General features: G+C 45.5%; 1 protein-coding gene across 1 annotated transcript; it reads right to left on the reverse strand.

The window, feature by feature from the left end:
- Positions 1-4,201: 4,201 nt before the first annotated feature.
- On the reverse strand, positions 4,202-7,641 carry LOC142651343 (GSK-3-binding protein-like). Its single transcript, XM_075825925.1, has one exon. It carries the CDS (start codon positions 7,572-7,574, stop codon positions 7,059-7,061), a length of 516 nt encoding a protein of 171 aa, XP_075682040.1. The 5' UTR covers positions 7,575-7,641; the 3' UTR covers positions 4,202-7,058.
- Positions 7,642-17,266: the final 9,625 nt, after the last annotated feature.

Raw genomic sequence — 17,266 nt, forward strand, 5'->3', positions numbered from 1 at the left:
AAATCAACGTAGTGCACATGCCTACGGTCGTGTGCATGAGGCCTAAAAGGGATTTTCCAAGAATTGTAACGCAGAAAACCTTTAGGCCCTGTTCAGACAGTTTTTTGCACGCATAAAATTCTGCCTTACAATTCCATCTGGAGTTTTGAGGCAGATTTTGATCTGCCTGCATGCCATTTGCCACGTTTTTCGCCCGTGGCCATTGAGCATCGGAGGCAAAAAACGCTGCGAAAAACCCCCCAGCTTTCTCTGCCTCCCATTGATGTCAATACGAGGTCAGAGACATAAATGCCCAGAGATAGGGCATGTCACTAGTTTTTACCGCTCGTGGGAAAAAACACCTCCGCCTCCCATTGAAATCGATGGGAGGCGTTTTTGGACGCATTTTCCGTCGCAGTTTTCGCATCAAAAATCTTTGTGTGAACTCCCCCTTACGGTGCCCGCATTAGGACAAGTTAACTGCACTGGCTTCCGTTTATAACGCCCATCTGTAATGCCACACGACCAGAGGCCAATCACAGCAAGCCGTTTTAGATGCAATGTCAGAGCCAAGGTGAAATTATGACAACACGTTGCAGATGGAACAATACAGAAAACCACAAAAGATATGAAGAAATAGTCAGGAAAGCAGCATACAAAAATAAATAGCATATTTCAGACTGCTGTGGTTCTATACCAAGAACTCCACACAAAAAGCCTGAGGCCTTGCTAGTCGGAGCGAGCAGACCAGCCATTATCAGGACACTGCGCTCGCATTTATAATGTACGCTACAATGAAACCCCTCAGAGTTAAACACACTGCAGCCGACTATTAATCCCAGGAATCCTAGAAATAGAATGTGCATCACAGAGCCAGGGACGGTGGCAGTGATAAGAAGTGGGAAAGGCAGAGACCATTTGTTTTCTGTCCTCACCTCCATCCCCCTCCAATCAAGCCATATGTTCAACAGAGCGTGTATGCGTTTTCTTTAAGGGAAAGGAGGACGTGACAGTATGCACGACCAGTTGTCAAAACTAGAGGCTGCGAGCCAAGGCTGCTCAGTGTTGTCTCAGCTTCGCCGTCATATGTGGTTTGCAATATAAGGGATATAGATCAACTATATAGACCAAGTGCGGTATGAAGAGAACCTTAGATCAAGTATGACTAGGTTTATTCCACATGTGGGGCTTATGTCCGCCCCAGACATATGCAACTCTATACGTATATCGTTGTATATGCCGGTGATTGATTTTCATAAAAGTAAGGCCTCATGCACATGGCCGTGCCTGTAATCACAGCCTGCAATTGAGAGCACAGGCGGCCGCCAACAGCCGGAGGCCACATTTTCGTGATGTGCTCCTATACAAAGCATGGGAGCACTGCCCGCAACAAATGAAGAGTAGGACATACTCCATATTTCCCGGCACGGTTCTACAGCATGGATACCCTCACGTAGCGATACGGAAAGGTGCCCACAGCTAATAGAACCGGGCGGGTCCGTAATTGAGGAAAGGCAATTCGGTTTTTTTACGGTCGTGTGCATGGGGCGTAAAACTGTAAACTTTTTTTGTTCGTAGTAAAAAATATCCCAACATATACCATACAACTTCCCCAAAAGGACACTTCTGGATAGTGAAAGTCTAAACACTTCAGATGCATGTACCAGATATAGTGTAAATCTAACATAACCGAAGGCCTTTGCAGATTGCAGATTTATTTCCCAAGCTCCCCATTGAGGAATCAGGCCAAAAGAGTCCAGGTTTCAAGGGAAAACAGCTCCTGATTTTCAGCGGGTTTTTTTTAAGCAAACTTGCATTTTTTAAGCGGTTCTATAGTCAATGAAAAACTACTCCAAAACCAGCTCAAGTGACATGCACTTTTTCGCAAACGTTTTTTTTTTTTTTTACACGGCCGTTTTTAAAAACTGCAGCGTAAAAATAACGACCCGTCGGACTAGAACGCCATATTCCCCATTGAAATCAATGGCCAGATGTTTGGAGGCATTCTGCATCAGATTTTTGAAAATAAGCCGTGTGAACATACCCTTACTGAACAGAAAAGTACTTCTAAAGGCCCAATGCACACGATTATAGAATCGCCTGTAACTACGGGCCCATTCGTTTCTATGGCCGACGGACACCTTCCCATATATTTGCGGGAAGGAGTCCATGCCGTAGAGACGTGCTGAAAAAAAAAAATAGGACATGTCCTATGGTTTTATTCTACGGACCGTGCACCCATACTTTATAAACGGGAACACAGCTCGGAAATACAGCCGGCTGTCTGCAGCCGTCTGTACCCGGCGTTAGGGGCACGGTCATGTGCATGGAGCCTAAGGCTTCGTTCACCTCTGCGTCAGGGCTCCGTTCTGTCGAAACAGAGCCCTGACTGAAGCCATAGGTTTCCATCACCATTGATTTCAAAGGTGACGGATCTGGCGCCAAATGGTTTCCGTTGTGCAAGGGTTCAGTCGTTTTGAGTACGCTATTGATTCAGTCAAAACCCTTGCACAACGGAGACAATTGGCACCAGCGCAATCACCATTGAAATCAATGGTGATGGAAACCTATGGTTTACATTTGTTTCTGTCAGTGCTCAGTTATGACGGAAACTCAGACGGAATGGAGCACTGACGCAGATGTGAACAAAGCCTTACCGCTACCGTCCAAATGCCACGTCCATAACATTCATGTGATGCCATCACACCAGTTGAGTGTATACGTGCAGGTAAGACAAGCATGGACACGGTTTACTTCAGAAACAAATGACTCATTGCTGCACGCCTATTGGTAGTCCCCCTAATAATTATTAGGGTGCACTTACTTTTCTGCAGCGTTAAGAAAACGCTGTGGAAAACTACAATGTACACCTCTAGGAAAAATATACCGCAACAGATGTTCCTAGTTCTCACAGAGGAATATTTTTCCTATAGGCACACACTGTAACGCACGCTACAGAAATACAAAGGAAGGACTCCACGTGTGCCTGTACCTGAGAGGCGGCCGCAGTCATGCAGGAAGTGAATGGAGAGTTTGCCTCCCATTTGTGTACTTCTCTCCCTACAAGTCTACAGAAACAGGGAGATGGTTTCTGTAAATCTCAGGTCAGGTCCAAATGGGTCAGATTTGCTGTAGATAATTCTGCAGCAAGTCCATCCAAGAAATCAGGGAAATCTGTACTGAATAGGGCAGATTTGCCTGCAGATTCTGGGGGGAGGAAAAAAAAAAAAAAAAGTCAATAGGAGTCTGTAGCATTAGTTGCAGATTTGTTAATCCATCGCATTCAATTGGGAGAAAACACCACAAATCAATGCTCTTTCCGCAATAGAAATTGACAGGCTCTTAAAATCTACACCACAGGTCAATTTCCATACAAGAACATTTTGCAGAGATGTAAAACAAATCCACTTGTATGCTATGGTAATCCAATGTGGATTTAACCATGCCGTGGACTGAGCCATAGCCTAGACTGGGGAGAGCCAGGCACATGCACAATGGGAACCTCTCCATTCGATCTCTGCCTGGATACAGCGGCCAGTCTCTGAAAGATGGGGTATAAAACTGTATGAACAAGGATTTTTGAGAGATTGTAGGTACAAATTCCCTTTAAGGAATCGTTCACATCTGCGCCAGGGTCCCGTTCAGACGTAGCTGTCAGCCGGAAAGGGGACCCTGATTGACACAAATGGAAACCAAAAGGACCATATATGCGTCGTTTTGACGGAATAGCGTAGTCGACGGAACCCTTGCAGAACAGACAAATGGAAACCATTGAAGTCAATGCTGATGGAAACCTGTGGTTTGTCTGTCAAGGCTCCGTTCCGACGGAACGGAGCCCTAGCACAGATGTGAACGAAGCCTTAGGCCTCATGCGCACGGCTGTGATTTCCAGGTCGGCTGGCCACGGAGTGACAGCCGCGAGCAAATTGCGTGCACATAGCCGCAGCCATTATTTTCAAACAGCCCAGACCGCAGAACACGGCCGTAATAAGACTTGCCCGTTTTTTCTGGGGTGCGGGCTCCAGGGCCATGCAGGGACAGTGAAAACCTCATTCGTGTGCATGGCCACATAGGAATGAATGGGGCCGCAATTCTCCCGTGAATTTTCGGGAGAATTGCAGCCGCAAAAGCACGTTCGTGTGCATGAGGCCTTAGTCTGCTTTTAGTTAGAAAGAAAAAATATATAGGAGTTATGGGGAAATAAAGAAAACCCACACAAAACTTTGAATATAAAAAGAAAGTTTATTGTACACATTTTATTCATAAATCCTGAAGCTCCAGGAACACAATCACTTCGGTACGAAGGGTACACTTTCCAACAGTCATCACGAAGCCATAGATGACCATTGGTTCAAGTTTAAATTTCATTAGCTTAAATGCATGGCCCAAAACTGTACAGATCTTAGACAAAGTCTCCTGCGGAACATAAGAAAATATATGGCCCTTTAAAAAAAAACAAAAAAAAAAAAACACACCCCTCTGGTCTACGCAATACCATTTACTAGTAGCTTTCATACATCATAATTTGTAGGACCGTAAGTAAAAGCACAAGTGATATCTGTCCATTTAAACATTAGGAAAGAAATTCCCTCACATTTGGGAAACTTGTAACAAGGGAGTGAACATCTTAACCCCTCCAAAGAAAGCATTGCCCGGTTACGTAGGATTACTAGTCAGAATATAGGAGGTTCTGCAGCAGGACAGACACCTGCATCAATTTTACACAGTGATATTAAATACTGATGCCCAATGAGTCTATTTTCCAAAACATACCAGAGATGCCACAAGAATGATTATGTGCTAAGTCACTGAATATTGCCATTGGTGCTTTAGCGATAATTCAGCGTGATTATCCAGGTTCCAAAGATTTTTTCCTAATAGCCCTTCCCCCAGCTCTCCAGGTGACTGATTCATGCACAGGCAGTATATGAACGCTACAGCCAGAGGGCTCATCGGTGGCCAGTCGCATTTCTGGCATATTCCCAAAAATAATCACATGACCACTGAGCCCTCCGATTGGCTGCATGTGGTCATGTAAACAATTAGAGTGCCACCAGAGCTGGATCGCCGGGTGAAAGGATAGGCAAGTTCTTATTTTGTAAATGCAGGACATTTTCAATCATTAGGGGGAAAAAACAAAAACATGTGGAACCTGGATACTCCCCCCCCCCCTTTTTTAAAATGGGCCATAACAATGGATTTTGATGCTTTCTATTTGGGCACCAATTTCAGGGTTAGCGGAGGACCGCTGTTTGTGGGTATACACTCACATCCATATAGACAGGGTATAGCTAGTAATCTCTATGTAGTTTTTATATGGAAGAAAAAAAAAGGGAAGAGTGCCCACATACAGCTCAGAGCGCAGCCCCTATAATGCAATCACTGGTTCCTTTATGTGTATTATCAGCTGAGAACAATGCGACATTATAGATGTATGGCGCGGCACTGGTAGACCTAGGAAGAGCAATGCACAGCATGCAATGGTCAGGAAAATTACATATATATAATAGATTTTTTTCTTTTTCAGCCTGTGAACATTCTATCAAAAGTAGCTTTGATCTTACATCCAAAATTAGCACATGGCCAAAAAAATAAATAAATTATTTTTTTACAATTTCCAGTTCACCCCGTGAGACTAAATCACATTTCAGGTCATAAACAGATAATCCAGATGCCTCCTGACTTGAGTAAAACCATACGCAGAACTCAATACAAGATCGTGCCGGGAACCCACAAATAAAACACCCTAAATTAAATATTCTATAATCCTATTTGGCAGCAGCACACGTGTGGAAACATTCACATTAATGGTCATATTGAAGGAAGGGTCATTCCAGGCTGTGCAACAGATCTAGCAAAAAAAAAAAAAACACCTTCAGCTGCCAATGCCAACAAGCTGTGCCAGGCAAAACAATAATAGCAGGGTACAAGCAGCAGCCAGCGTCCCCTGCAAAACCGTAAACAAGAAGCGGAGGACAATTACGTAACGCCAAGTAAGGAAATCATGTGTTTACGTGCCCCGCCCAGAATTATTTGTATTAAATGGACTATAGTGGAACAACCTGGGGCTTCCTGTCTATTGTTCATATTACAGAAGGTAAATTGATGCGATTTGTGAAGGGTGTAAAAAAAAAAAAAAAAAAAAAAAATTCCACAACATGCAACTAGCTCATTGTACATAATCTTGAGGGTCATTAATGGATCATCCACAGCCTCTTATCCCTGAAGAAGCTCAGAAGACCTCACAATTAACATGGAGGGGCAACCAACTGTTCACCAGCTGGAAATGATGGTAAAACCTGTAGTTTGGGCAGAAAACACATAATTGGCTGGTAAGAAGAGTAGATCTGAACGCCTGAGATGTTAAACTCTTATTACAATGGTCACCAGGGAATGATCCTCCTGGCGGAGATGTCCCCAGTAAGAGTCCTCTAGGCCGGAGAGACAGTTTTCCCATCAGTAACGAATTATAAAGTTTAGTCTTTCACCCCAATGTCAGTTTGCTGATGGTCAATAGGCGGTTACACCAAACCGGTAAAATGGCCAATGAAATGTTGACCCATCAAACAAGACTGGTGACCCTGGTGAGATCTTCTCACGCTCCACGGTAAGACGATATGCACATCTTGACTGTAGAGTCAGCCATACATGGTACCAATATATGCGGGCGCTCCACCATGACTCATTCTAGAGCCGTATTGACATTACATGTAGTTTCTGAGCACCGCAGTGGACAATATAGGGCAGTAACATGTTATCTGGGGTCACGCAGACAGACTGTAGGGTGGTAAGGTATGATTTTGGGTTAGAGAAGATGATCTATACACGTTCAGGGTCCTTGAAAGTTCCTAAACTGGCATGATTATGGTGTGTGCCCATGTGTAGGGCCTGTCCAGCAGATCGTCACATGACAGACAGGTTCACAACATTCTCTTTATGGCCAGCGCATGACGGACACATGAAACACTCCTTGGTATGGATAATCGCTCCCTGATCGTACAATCTCATCAGCCAGTGAGTGGATCCAATGTGATCGTTCTATTCTCCAGCCCAGTGCTCAGCAGTCCCCTCCGCGGGTCTCACTGTACGGCGGTCTCGGTTGTCTCTGCCGCTTTGCACGGCGAGGGGCTGGGGACGTCTCCGGTCAGATGTAGCCTCCGCACGGCTTCTTTAATGAGGTTTCCAGACAGCAGGAGCTCCTGCAGCAGCTGGTGCGGGTCCTCATCTTCCTCCTCGTCTTCTAGGTGCTGCCCCCCGTGCTTCCTGCAGCTCCCTCGTACCCAGCCCCGGCCACATAGCTGCTTAGTGCCCCCCAAACAGTGCCTGGCGCCCCCTGTGTTCTGGTGATGGTGCCGCCCGGCTCCTCTCGGGGTGCATACCCGGTATGGTGTAGTCCTGCCCCGCACACAGGAGCACATGGCGGCTTGCGCTCGGGTAGTGGCTGGCGGCTTCAGAGCCACGCTGCAGGAGGTTGGAGATCGGTGGGCATTGAGCTGCAGGGCTTCACCAATACGGGCGACCAGGGAGTCCACCTCCTTGGAGTCCACGGTGACCGACTGCTCCAGCAGCAAGAAGCTCTCCTTGTGGCACGGCATGATCGAGAGCAGCACACAGTCACCACCACCGCCCGGCTCTTACCGGCCCTGCTACGTTTGTAAACAATGGGTGACGTAGATCTTTCCTCGGAACGTACCACTAACAACTCAAAGGGGGACAATTTGTCTTACAACAATATTCAGTAATAACATTTGCTGTTTTTTTATTTACATGTTCGTTATAAAATGAATTAGTTACCACTGCAGTATAGCCAACAGTCCTATCTTTATGGTGCTTTCCTGTAAACGTAAGAAGTAAGCGGACGAGACCATCTCTAGTTCCCTCCTTTTGTCTTTTGCAGTTTCTGACTCCGCCCCTAGTCTTTTTTTTTTTTTTTTTTGAAGCTGCTCGTACGTTAGTGTCGTCACCTTGTTTTGGTTTGTCTGTCAGTTACGGCGAGGGGGCGTGGTCAGTCCTTGATTCACATACACAAAGCGTCAGTCACAACACGGAGCACGGGCGGGGGAGGGGAGACTGTGTGTGAACTGCCTATAACCTGAGGACAGACATCCTCCTGCATAAACCGCACCAGAAGCCGGCTGCCTCCATGTTTGCTTTGTTTGCATGGAAAACCTGAAAACAACTGATATCTAGGCAAACCTATACACAGGGCAGAGAAAAGTATACTGACAGCAAACATTCAACAAAACGTATCTGGCTCGATGGCGACTTTAGGGGCCTGTTCACATCACTGTTCGCTTTCCGTTCCGGGGTTCTATCGGAGGTTTCTGTCGGGTGAACCCCGCAACGGAAAGTGAAACTGAAACCACAGCTTCCGTTTCAGTCACCATTGATATCAACGGTGACGGAAACATCGCTAATGGTTTCCGTTCGTCACCATTTCGTCAGGTTTCCATTTTAACGACGGAATCAATAGGGGAGTCGACTGTGCTATTGATTCCGTCGGAAAAATGGGAAATCTGCCGGAACGGTGACGAACGGAAACCATTAACGATGTTTCCGTCACCATTGATATCAATGGTGACTGAAACGGAAGCTGTGGTTTCAGTTTCACTTTCCGTTCCAGGGTTCCTCCGACGGAACCCTGGAACGGAAAGCGAACGGTGATGTGAACAGGCCCTTAGATGTGCGCTGAGGTCAGGTGACCAGCGTACAGCAGACACTGCAGCCGCAAATCCTGGCCCCATCACTAGCAGCATCGTAGAAATGCCCCAGTATTAGGGAATGTTCACACACACAGCAAACAACGTCTGAAAATACAGAGCGGTTTTCAAGGGTTTCAGCTCCTGATTTTCAGACGTTTTTTAAGCAACGCGTGTTTTTCGCTGTGTTTTTTACGGCCGTTTTTGGAGCTGTTTTTCTATTGAGTCAATCAAGAACGGCTCCAAAAACAGCTCAAGAAGTGACATGCACTTATTTTTTGCAAGCATTTTTTAACGCGGCCGTTTTTCAAAATGGCCGTGTAAAAAAATGCCCCGTCAGAACAGAACACAGTTTTTCCCATTGAAGTCAATGGGCAGATTGGAGGCACGCTGCTCCCGATTTTTCGGCCGTTTACGGCCCGAAAAACGGCCGAAAATAAGGTGAACACACCCTTACCGTCATGTCACACTGGCCTAAGGACTCGTCCACACAGTGCAGATTTTGCATGCATTTTTTAAGCCCAAACCAGAATTATAGCAGATCTATAAGTCCTACCTTTATATATTTCTTCTGTTTAGGTTCCGTTCCTGGTTTTAATTAAAAAAAATACATGCAAAATCTGCACTGTGCGAACTAGGCCTAATACCAGGAGTGTTTGTATAGGGGTACAGAGGTAGCAGTCGCACCCGGGCCCAGGAGCCTCTCAGCCACATAAGTAGACACCAGTATTATAAATGATATATGGTAAGTGGGGGCCCTGTTATGGGTGTTGCATTGGGGCCCAGGAGCTTCAAGTTACCCCTCTGCCTAATACGTTGGCTAATGTGGAGCTATAGCAGCCGGAATAGTTCTGTCAGGCTCTATATCAAAAAAAGAAATACAGGGAAGAACTCAGTCCGATATACACTATGTGGACAAAAGTATTGGGACGCGCCTCTGAATCATTGAATTTAGGTGTTTCATTCAGTGCCACTGCCACGGGTGTATAAAATCCAGCACCTCACCATGCAGTCGCCTTTACTAACATCTGTGATAGAATGGGTCGTTGTAAAGAGATCACTGAATTCCAGCGCGGTCCTGTAATAGGACGCCAGCGTTGTAACAAGTCAGTTTGTGAAATGTATTCCCTCCCAGATATTTCACCATCAACTGTGAGTGATATTATTGCAAAGTGGAAGTGTTTATGAACCACAGCAACTCAACCACAAACTGCAAGTACAAACAGAAATGAAATCCATGTAAACAATGAACTGGCAACGGGGCTCGTATCCGCGTAGTAGCCCTCCCAACAGCTGATCGGCAGGGGGGCCTAGACTGGACCACCACCGATCTAATATTGATGGCCTATCCAAAGGATAGACCATTAATACCAAGACATTGTGGAAATTGTAGCTTTCAACTTTGTGGAAACAGTTTGGGGTTTGTCCCTTTTCTGTTCCAGCATGACGGCGCCCCAGTGGACAAGGTCCATAAAGACATGGTTGGTTGGTTGGGTAAATTTGGAGTGGAAGAACTTGGCTGAACTCAACCCCATCCAACGCCTTTGGGATTACCTAGAACGGAGATTGCGAGCCAGGCCCCCTCCCCCAACATCAGTGTCTAACTTCACAACTGATCTTCTGGATGAATGGGCAAAAATTCCCACAGACACGCTCCAAAATTTTGTAGAAAACCTACCCCGAAGAGTGGAAGATGTTTTATCTGCAAAGAGGACCAACTCCATATTATTACCTATGGATTTAGAATGGGATGTCAAAAAAGCACCTGTAGGTGTAGTGTGTAGGTGTAATGTGTAGGTGTCCCAATACTTTTGTCTATATAGTGTACGTAGTAAAGAGAAAAAAAAGAAAACCCCAGCACTCGTCCACTGTGCAAAAATAAGCTCAAAAGCTTTATTCACTAAATAATGCAACGTTTTAACCCATCTCCATTAGTCTAATGTGTATGGGCAACTTTAGAAAATGAGAGCTGAATCTGATTGGCTGCTGGGAACAACTCTTCCAGCTTTCCTGTGCACTAGTTTTGATAAATCTTCCCCTCTATTGTTTACACCACAATTGTGGGTGAGTTTTATTGCAGCATCTGTGCAACCCTGGGAAAGTTCTACCAACACAGCAAAATATTTCTGCATGTAAAGAAAGACTAAAATGTCTGAATAATGAAAAATATCGGAATGTTTGTCTGATCCCGGCATAAAAACGTAACATCTGGAGCTGACTTTATGGCCTTGGCTTGGGTTGATACATACAGATGTAGCCAAGTTCATCTTGACTCTGTTAACTTGCTGCAGTGTGATATCACACAACAAAAAACATTGAAAAGTCATTGAAATAGTCAAGTTAAAGTTTCTTGACACTGTCTTTAATGCTTTAAGTGTCAAGATAAAGATGGCTACATCTGTATGGGCATTATTGGGAAACACTTGGGTGCTATGACATCTATATTACAGACTAGAGGGGTCTATATGTAGGCACTAGGTGTGGATAGTCTTCAGGAACACTTCTGAGTTTTGAAACAAATTCCTGCAAAAAAAAAATAATCTAGTTTTTCTGTTTGTTTACTTTGTTATGTAGGATCACTTAGGGTATGTTCACACGTACTGTTTTCAGACGTAATTCGGGCGTTTTACGTCTCGAATTACGCCAGAAAAAACGTCTCCATTACACCTACAAACATCTGCCCATTGCTTTCAAAGGGTTTTACGATGTTCTGTTCCCACGAGGTGTAATTTTACGCGTCGCTGTCAAAAGACGGCGCGTAAAAAGACGCCCGCGAAAAAGAAGTGCATGTCACTTCTTGGGACTTTTTGGAGCGGTTTTTCATTGACTCCATTGAAAAACAGCTCCAATAACGTCCGTAAAATATGCCGCGAAAAACGCGAGTAGTTACAAAAACGTCTGAAAATCAGGAGCTGTCAGGCGAAAACAGCTCCGTAATTCCATACGTATTTTGCTGCTGCGTGTGAACATACCCTAAGGGTATGTGCACACACACTAATTACGTCCGTAATTGACGGACGTATTTCGGCCGCAAGTCCCGGACCGAACACAGTGCAGGGAGCCGGGCTCCTAGCATCATAGTTATGTACGATGCTAGGAGTCGCTGCCTCGCTGCCGGACAACTGTCCCGTACTGTAATCATGTTTTCAGTACGGGACAGTTGTCCTGCAGCGAGGCAGGGACTTCTAGCATCGTACATAAGTATGATGCTAGGAGCCCGGCTCCTTGCGCTGTGTTCGGTCCGGGACTTGCGGCCGAAATACGTCCGTCAATTACGGCCGTAATTAGTGTGTGTGCACATACCCTAAGGCTTCGATCGCTCAAGGTCCATTCACTTCAATGGGAGATGGTTGTGAATCGCGCTACTGCTGTGTCAGTGATTCACAATACGAGCAGTGACCGGATTGAAGGGGAAACAGCGCTGATACGAACGCTGCGGCCCCTTCAAAACAGCTGATCATGGGGGTCCTGGCAGTCGGACCCCGACCAATCACGTATTGATGGCCTATCCCGACGATAGGCCATACATTTTTATGGACTGAGAAACCCCTTTAATTACCCTGTAATACCCGGCAACTGTGGTGAAATACGACAGCTGTAGTATACAGAAGAATTCTATAGGCCCATACTGGAGCTTACACAGAGGCAATCATGGCGTGCTCCAATGTATGATGTATCAGGCTGAACATACACACCGATGTACACTGCAAACGTAGTGTGAATAGACCCTTATGACGGTTCTCTCCTAGTAACATCAGTTGTAGGGGAGATTGTAGTGCTTCAAAGAGGCACCACACAACCGACCACAGCGTGCACAGAGGGGGAAATTTATCAACCTTTCTGGCGTAGTAAAAGTCGCAGTTTGTATTAAAAATGTATCATTTTGTTGTTTTTTTTATGCCCCCCTCACCATTTAGAAAAAAAAAGCATTGCTTACAAAAGAGGACAGGGCCACATCGGCCCAACAAATTTATTAGAATCTACTTGGTGTAGATTTAACTCTGTGGGGCGTAGATCCGACTACCACCCCATCGGACAATTAAAAAATAAATAAAAGTAAAAACAACCCCCAAAAAATAAGTATACTCACTCTCCACCCCTCTTTTCCCTCCTGGCTCTCACTGTCGTCTAAAGGTGATACAACGTAGTGACAGCGGGCAGCGTCCGGATGATGTATGTGACGCAGCATTGATGACGTTGAGGACCTTGGATAAGTCGTGGAATGCTGAAGGGAGAAGCAAAGAGGATCGCATCCATTTTATTTTGTGTCAGATGGTGGGGGGGATGCAGGGTGCTCGGCCATGGTCATTGCGCCAAAATTGTGGTGCACAGCCAGCGGAAAGATGCAACAGATTTATTAAGAGCAGCTGTTACGCCAACGGAGCAAACAGCTAAGACTGGAGTATGGAACGCCAGTCTTGGTGAATCTGTCATTTAGGCTTTGCGAGTGGCATACGTTATTCACGCACTCGCAAACCGCATCTTTTTTTTAAATTATTATTTTCAATTGAATTGATGTGCAAATCACGCACAGCACATGGATGTGCATCGGTGTGAGGTGCGTGGTTTTCACGCACCCATTGACTTGAATGGGCGATAGGTACGTTAAAAAAGCACCAATATAGGACCTATAGTCCTGATCTATATGGCTCTGTGCCGACATTGGCATTGAACTTTTATGTGCCATATCCTTTGTCCTCCGGGACAGCCGCGCATTCCCCTCTCCCTACGGCCTCAAACACGCAGGCTTGACATTGCAGCAATGATTATTATGCGATTCGTGGATTCATTTTATTTGTCGCTTGGTCCTTATTCTAGATAAATAGTTCGCACGGTGTGCTGCGATATACTGGTCCTGTGTAAAGTCCCCTCATGTAAGCCTCAGAACACGACTACATGGTATATCCGTGCTCCACGTGTTTTGATGGATGCTGCATGTATGAAGCAGAACTTGCCCGGTAATGTTTTCTTGGAAAAGTGATCCCAGAGACAGACATTTGAGTGATTTATTAGTAACAACCGGTAACTCCACAGTACTCACTGGATGGATTTTATCTGGAAGCAGCAGGTGACCAACATCAATCTTCTCCATGGTTTGGGATTACATTCTGGCCATATTTCAGCAGTTTCATCAGAACCTCCGTGTCAGTGGTTTATGACTAGAAATGTCCTGCAAATACAAATCAACTCACTTAGAGTAAAATAAAACTACCAATATAGTAAATATAAAAGGGTTGTGCAGGATCAGTAAAACATGGCTGCGTTATTCCAAAAACAGCGCTACACCTGTAAACAGGTTGTGTGTGGTATTGCAGGTCAGTCCTATTCACTTCAATGGAGGTGAACTGCAATACCAGACACAAAACATGGACAGGTGCGGCACTGTTTCTGTAAGAAAGCTGCCATGTTTTTCTAATCATGGACAACCCCTTTAGGTCTTCCTCTTCTGTCAAGGTGTTAAACATTCTATTCAGCCATTTCCTACTTATATCTGTGTGTAAACCAATATGGCTTCTGTTACAGCTTTCACGGTAGATGTCGTCCATTTTTTCCTGAGTTCTGAAGGTCAAATCTGAAAGCAGTTATACATGCTCTGCTCACATATCTAGGGCCGTCCATTGCAGGGCTAGTGGTTCCCTGCACTTGTAGCCGCCATCTCGATCAGGGTCTCCATATATACAATAACCTTACCCAGTCACCGCTCCTGAGTTGGGTACTCTTCACCTCCGGGCACAGTGCTGGGTCATGATGCTGTTTAGCGACAGGATGTTGTTTGCTCACCGCAGATAACATCCTAACGCCTAAAGGCGTCAGGGACCAGCGCTGCGCCTGGAGGTGAAGAGGAGCCGTAACTGGGTAAGTATATAGTGTATACTGTTTGCTAGGTCCTGTATCTAAGTCTATCATGTGTGATATACTCTGCTGGGGCCCTGCATCTAAGCCTATCATGTGTGATACTCTCTGCTGGGGCCCTGCATCTAAGCCTATCATGTGTGATACTGTCTGCTGAGCTGTATATCTAAGCCTTTCATTTGTCATACTGTTTGCTAGGTCCAGTATCTAAGTCTACTATGTGTGATACTCTCTGCAAGGTCCTGTATCTAAGCCTATCATGTGTGATACTCTCTGCAAGGTCCTGTATCCAAGCCTATCATGTGTTAGTGAAATTAATAAATCAAACGGACAGCGTGGGGTCATCCCAACAAATCCTGAGGTAGGGCCTTGCCGGGCAATTCTAAAATAAGCTGACCCCCCGCTGTTGGTCCTCCTGTTCTAGTGGTCGGGGCTGTGTAGCGCTGGGACTGGTGAGTATTTGGGGGCACCGCATGCTGTTGATTTTGTTATTTATTTACCTGTTTATTCTTTAGCAGAGCACAGGGAATAGTAACATTTTATGTCATTCATATATTTCTTTCTTGGCCTATGCTGTACTGTACAATTCTCACAACATTGGGGATTTTTGTGAAGTGCAGGGGGCCCACCATTAACCCTTGTCCTGGGCCACAAAAAGACTAAGGGCTCATTCACACGAGCGTGAATCTCATCCGTGTGCTGTGCTTTGAAACAACGCACAGCACACGGACCCATTTATTTCAATGGGGCAATTCAAACATGCAGCGTGTGTCCGTTGCGCCAAACTCACTGCATGTCCTATATTGGTGCGTTTTCATGCACCTAGCTGCCCATTGAAGTCAATGGGTGCGTGAAAACCACGGAGAGAACACGGATGCACGTCTGCATTTATGCATCACTTACACTGAAAAAAAAAGTGCTTGCGAGAGCGTGAAAAACACATGCCATACGCAAAGCACACTGATGCAAATTTTTTTTAACAACAAGCTTTTCTCATGATCAATAAGCAAGATTTATGAATTGCCCTGATCTGCTATGCCTTTGTCTTGATGTGGATGTGAGATACCGATGCAAAGAGTAGATGGGACTCACCAGCCTTGAATAGGATTTCACTGCCAACCTTGTCAATTCCCGGCATCAACTCCTTTGAAGCATAATGCAAGAAATAATAATAGAGCTCATAAATCATTCCTGGTGAAATGACCATGAGACTTATCAGCTTGTGGATCATACTGAAATGGAATTTGTATTTTAGCTGACAAATCTCTGCAGGGTTAAAAAAAGACAAAAATATTTGATTTCTAAGGCTATGTTCACACAGAGTATTTTGCAGGCGGAATTTCTGCCTCAAAATTAAGTTTGGAAGTTTGAGGCAGATTTTCCTCTCCCTGCACGCCGATTTCCGTAGGCGTTTTTCGCTGCGTTTTTTGCCCGCGGCCATTGAGCGCCGCGGGCATAAAACGCATCAAAATGCACTTTCTCTGCCTCCCATTGATGTCAATGGGAGGTCAGAGGCGTAAACGCCCGAAGATAGGGCATGTCGCTTCTTTTTCCCGCGAGGAGGTTTTACCGCTTGCGGGAGAAAACCGCCCCCGCCTCCCATTGAAATCAATGGGAGGCTCTGTCTCGTTGGTATATGGTGCCTTCCAGATTGCATGCAATGATTCCGGCGGTTTCGCCATTGTGCTAGAGATGTGGTGACCATGTGGGTACGATCTTGCACATTTTTTGGGACTGCCCACTCTTGACTGATTTCTGGTCTGAGGTTTGGCGCATTTCCTCGAAATTTACGGATTTCCCACTCCCTTTTCCTGCTTCATCTGTGTGAGGTGCCCCTGTCTACGTATAGGCGCTCAGTTGTTCGCCACTTGGTGAATGCGGCTAGAGCGCGTGTTCCCGCGCTGTGGAGACAATATTGTCCCCCGTCGGTGGGCATGTGGTGTGGTAAGATCCAGGAGATTATGAGAATGGAGGACCTCACGGCATCAATGAGAGGATCCCACGCCAACTTCCTCAGAACATGGCGTGAATGGATCCGATTTCAATCCTCTGTGGAATACAAGGCCATCATGGCCTCTTGACTCCCTATCTAAGCCCAATTGTGTCAGGTTAGTTCCTTTCCCTCTCTCTCTCTCTCTCTCTCTCTCTCTCTCTCTCTCTCTCTCTCTCTCTCTCTCTCTCTCTCTCTCCTTACTGTCCCCGCTTTTCTTTCTTTCTCTTACCTGTTTTCCTGCTCGACTACGGAGTATTATGCATGGCTGCGGGTTCAGGGTGCATACCTGAGTTCCTTCCATTATCATTCTGAGCGGTATACTGCTTTTCAATGTAATTCTATGCACTTTTGTTATGCAAGTTGCTGGCCTGTGGCCGATGTCAATACTGAATTGGTTGGTACCAATTATACTGTGTGTTTTTCTTTGTGCTTTAAAAACGAAAATAAAAGAATTTATAAAAAAAACTTGTCAAAGAACTCAGTGTGAACATAACCTAAGGCTGTATGTATGTCAGATGTATGTCTGCCGAACTTGCCGATTGTGGCAGAACTGGTCAACCATCTAATGTGTTTGGCCGTGTCCCGACTGTCCTCCAATGGCAGATATCGATAAAGAGAAGGGTCGGGCATGTGGAATTAATCTGGCAGTGGCTTTCCGTCTGAGAGGAAGCCGAGCTGAGCGTGCATATTTATGGGGGAGTTGGGAGGAATAGCTGTCGGCCAAACGCTCAGCTATCTGAAA

This window comes from Rhinoderma darwinii, chromosome 5, assembly GCF_050947455.1.
Source record: "Rhinoderma darwinii isolate aRhiDar2 chromosome 5, aRhiDar2.hap1, whole genome shotgun sequence".
NCBI lineage: Eukaryota > Metazoa > Chordata > Amphibia > Anura > Rhinodermatidae > Rhinoderma > Rhinoderma darwinii.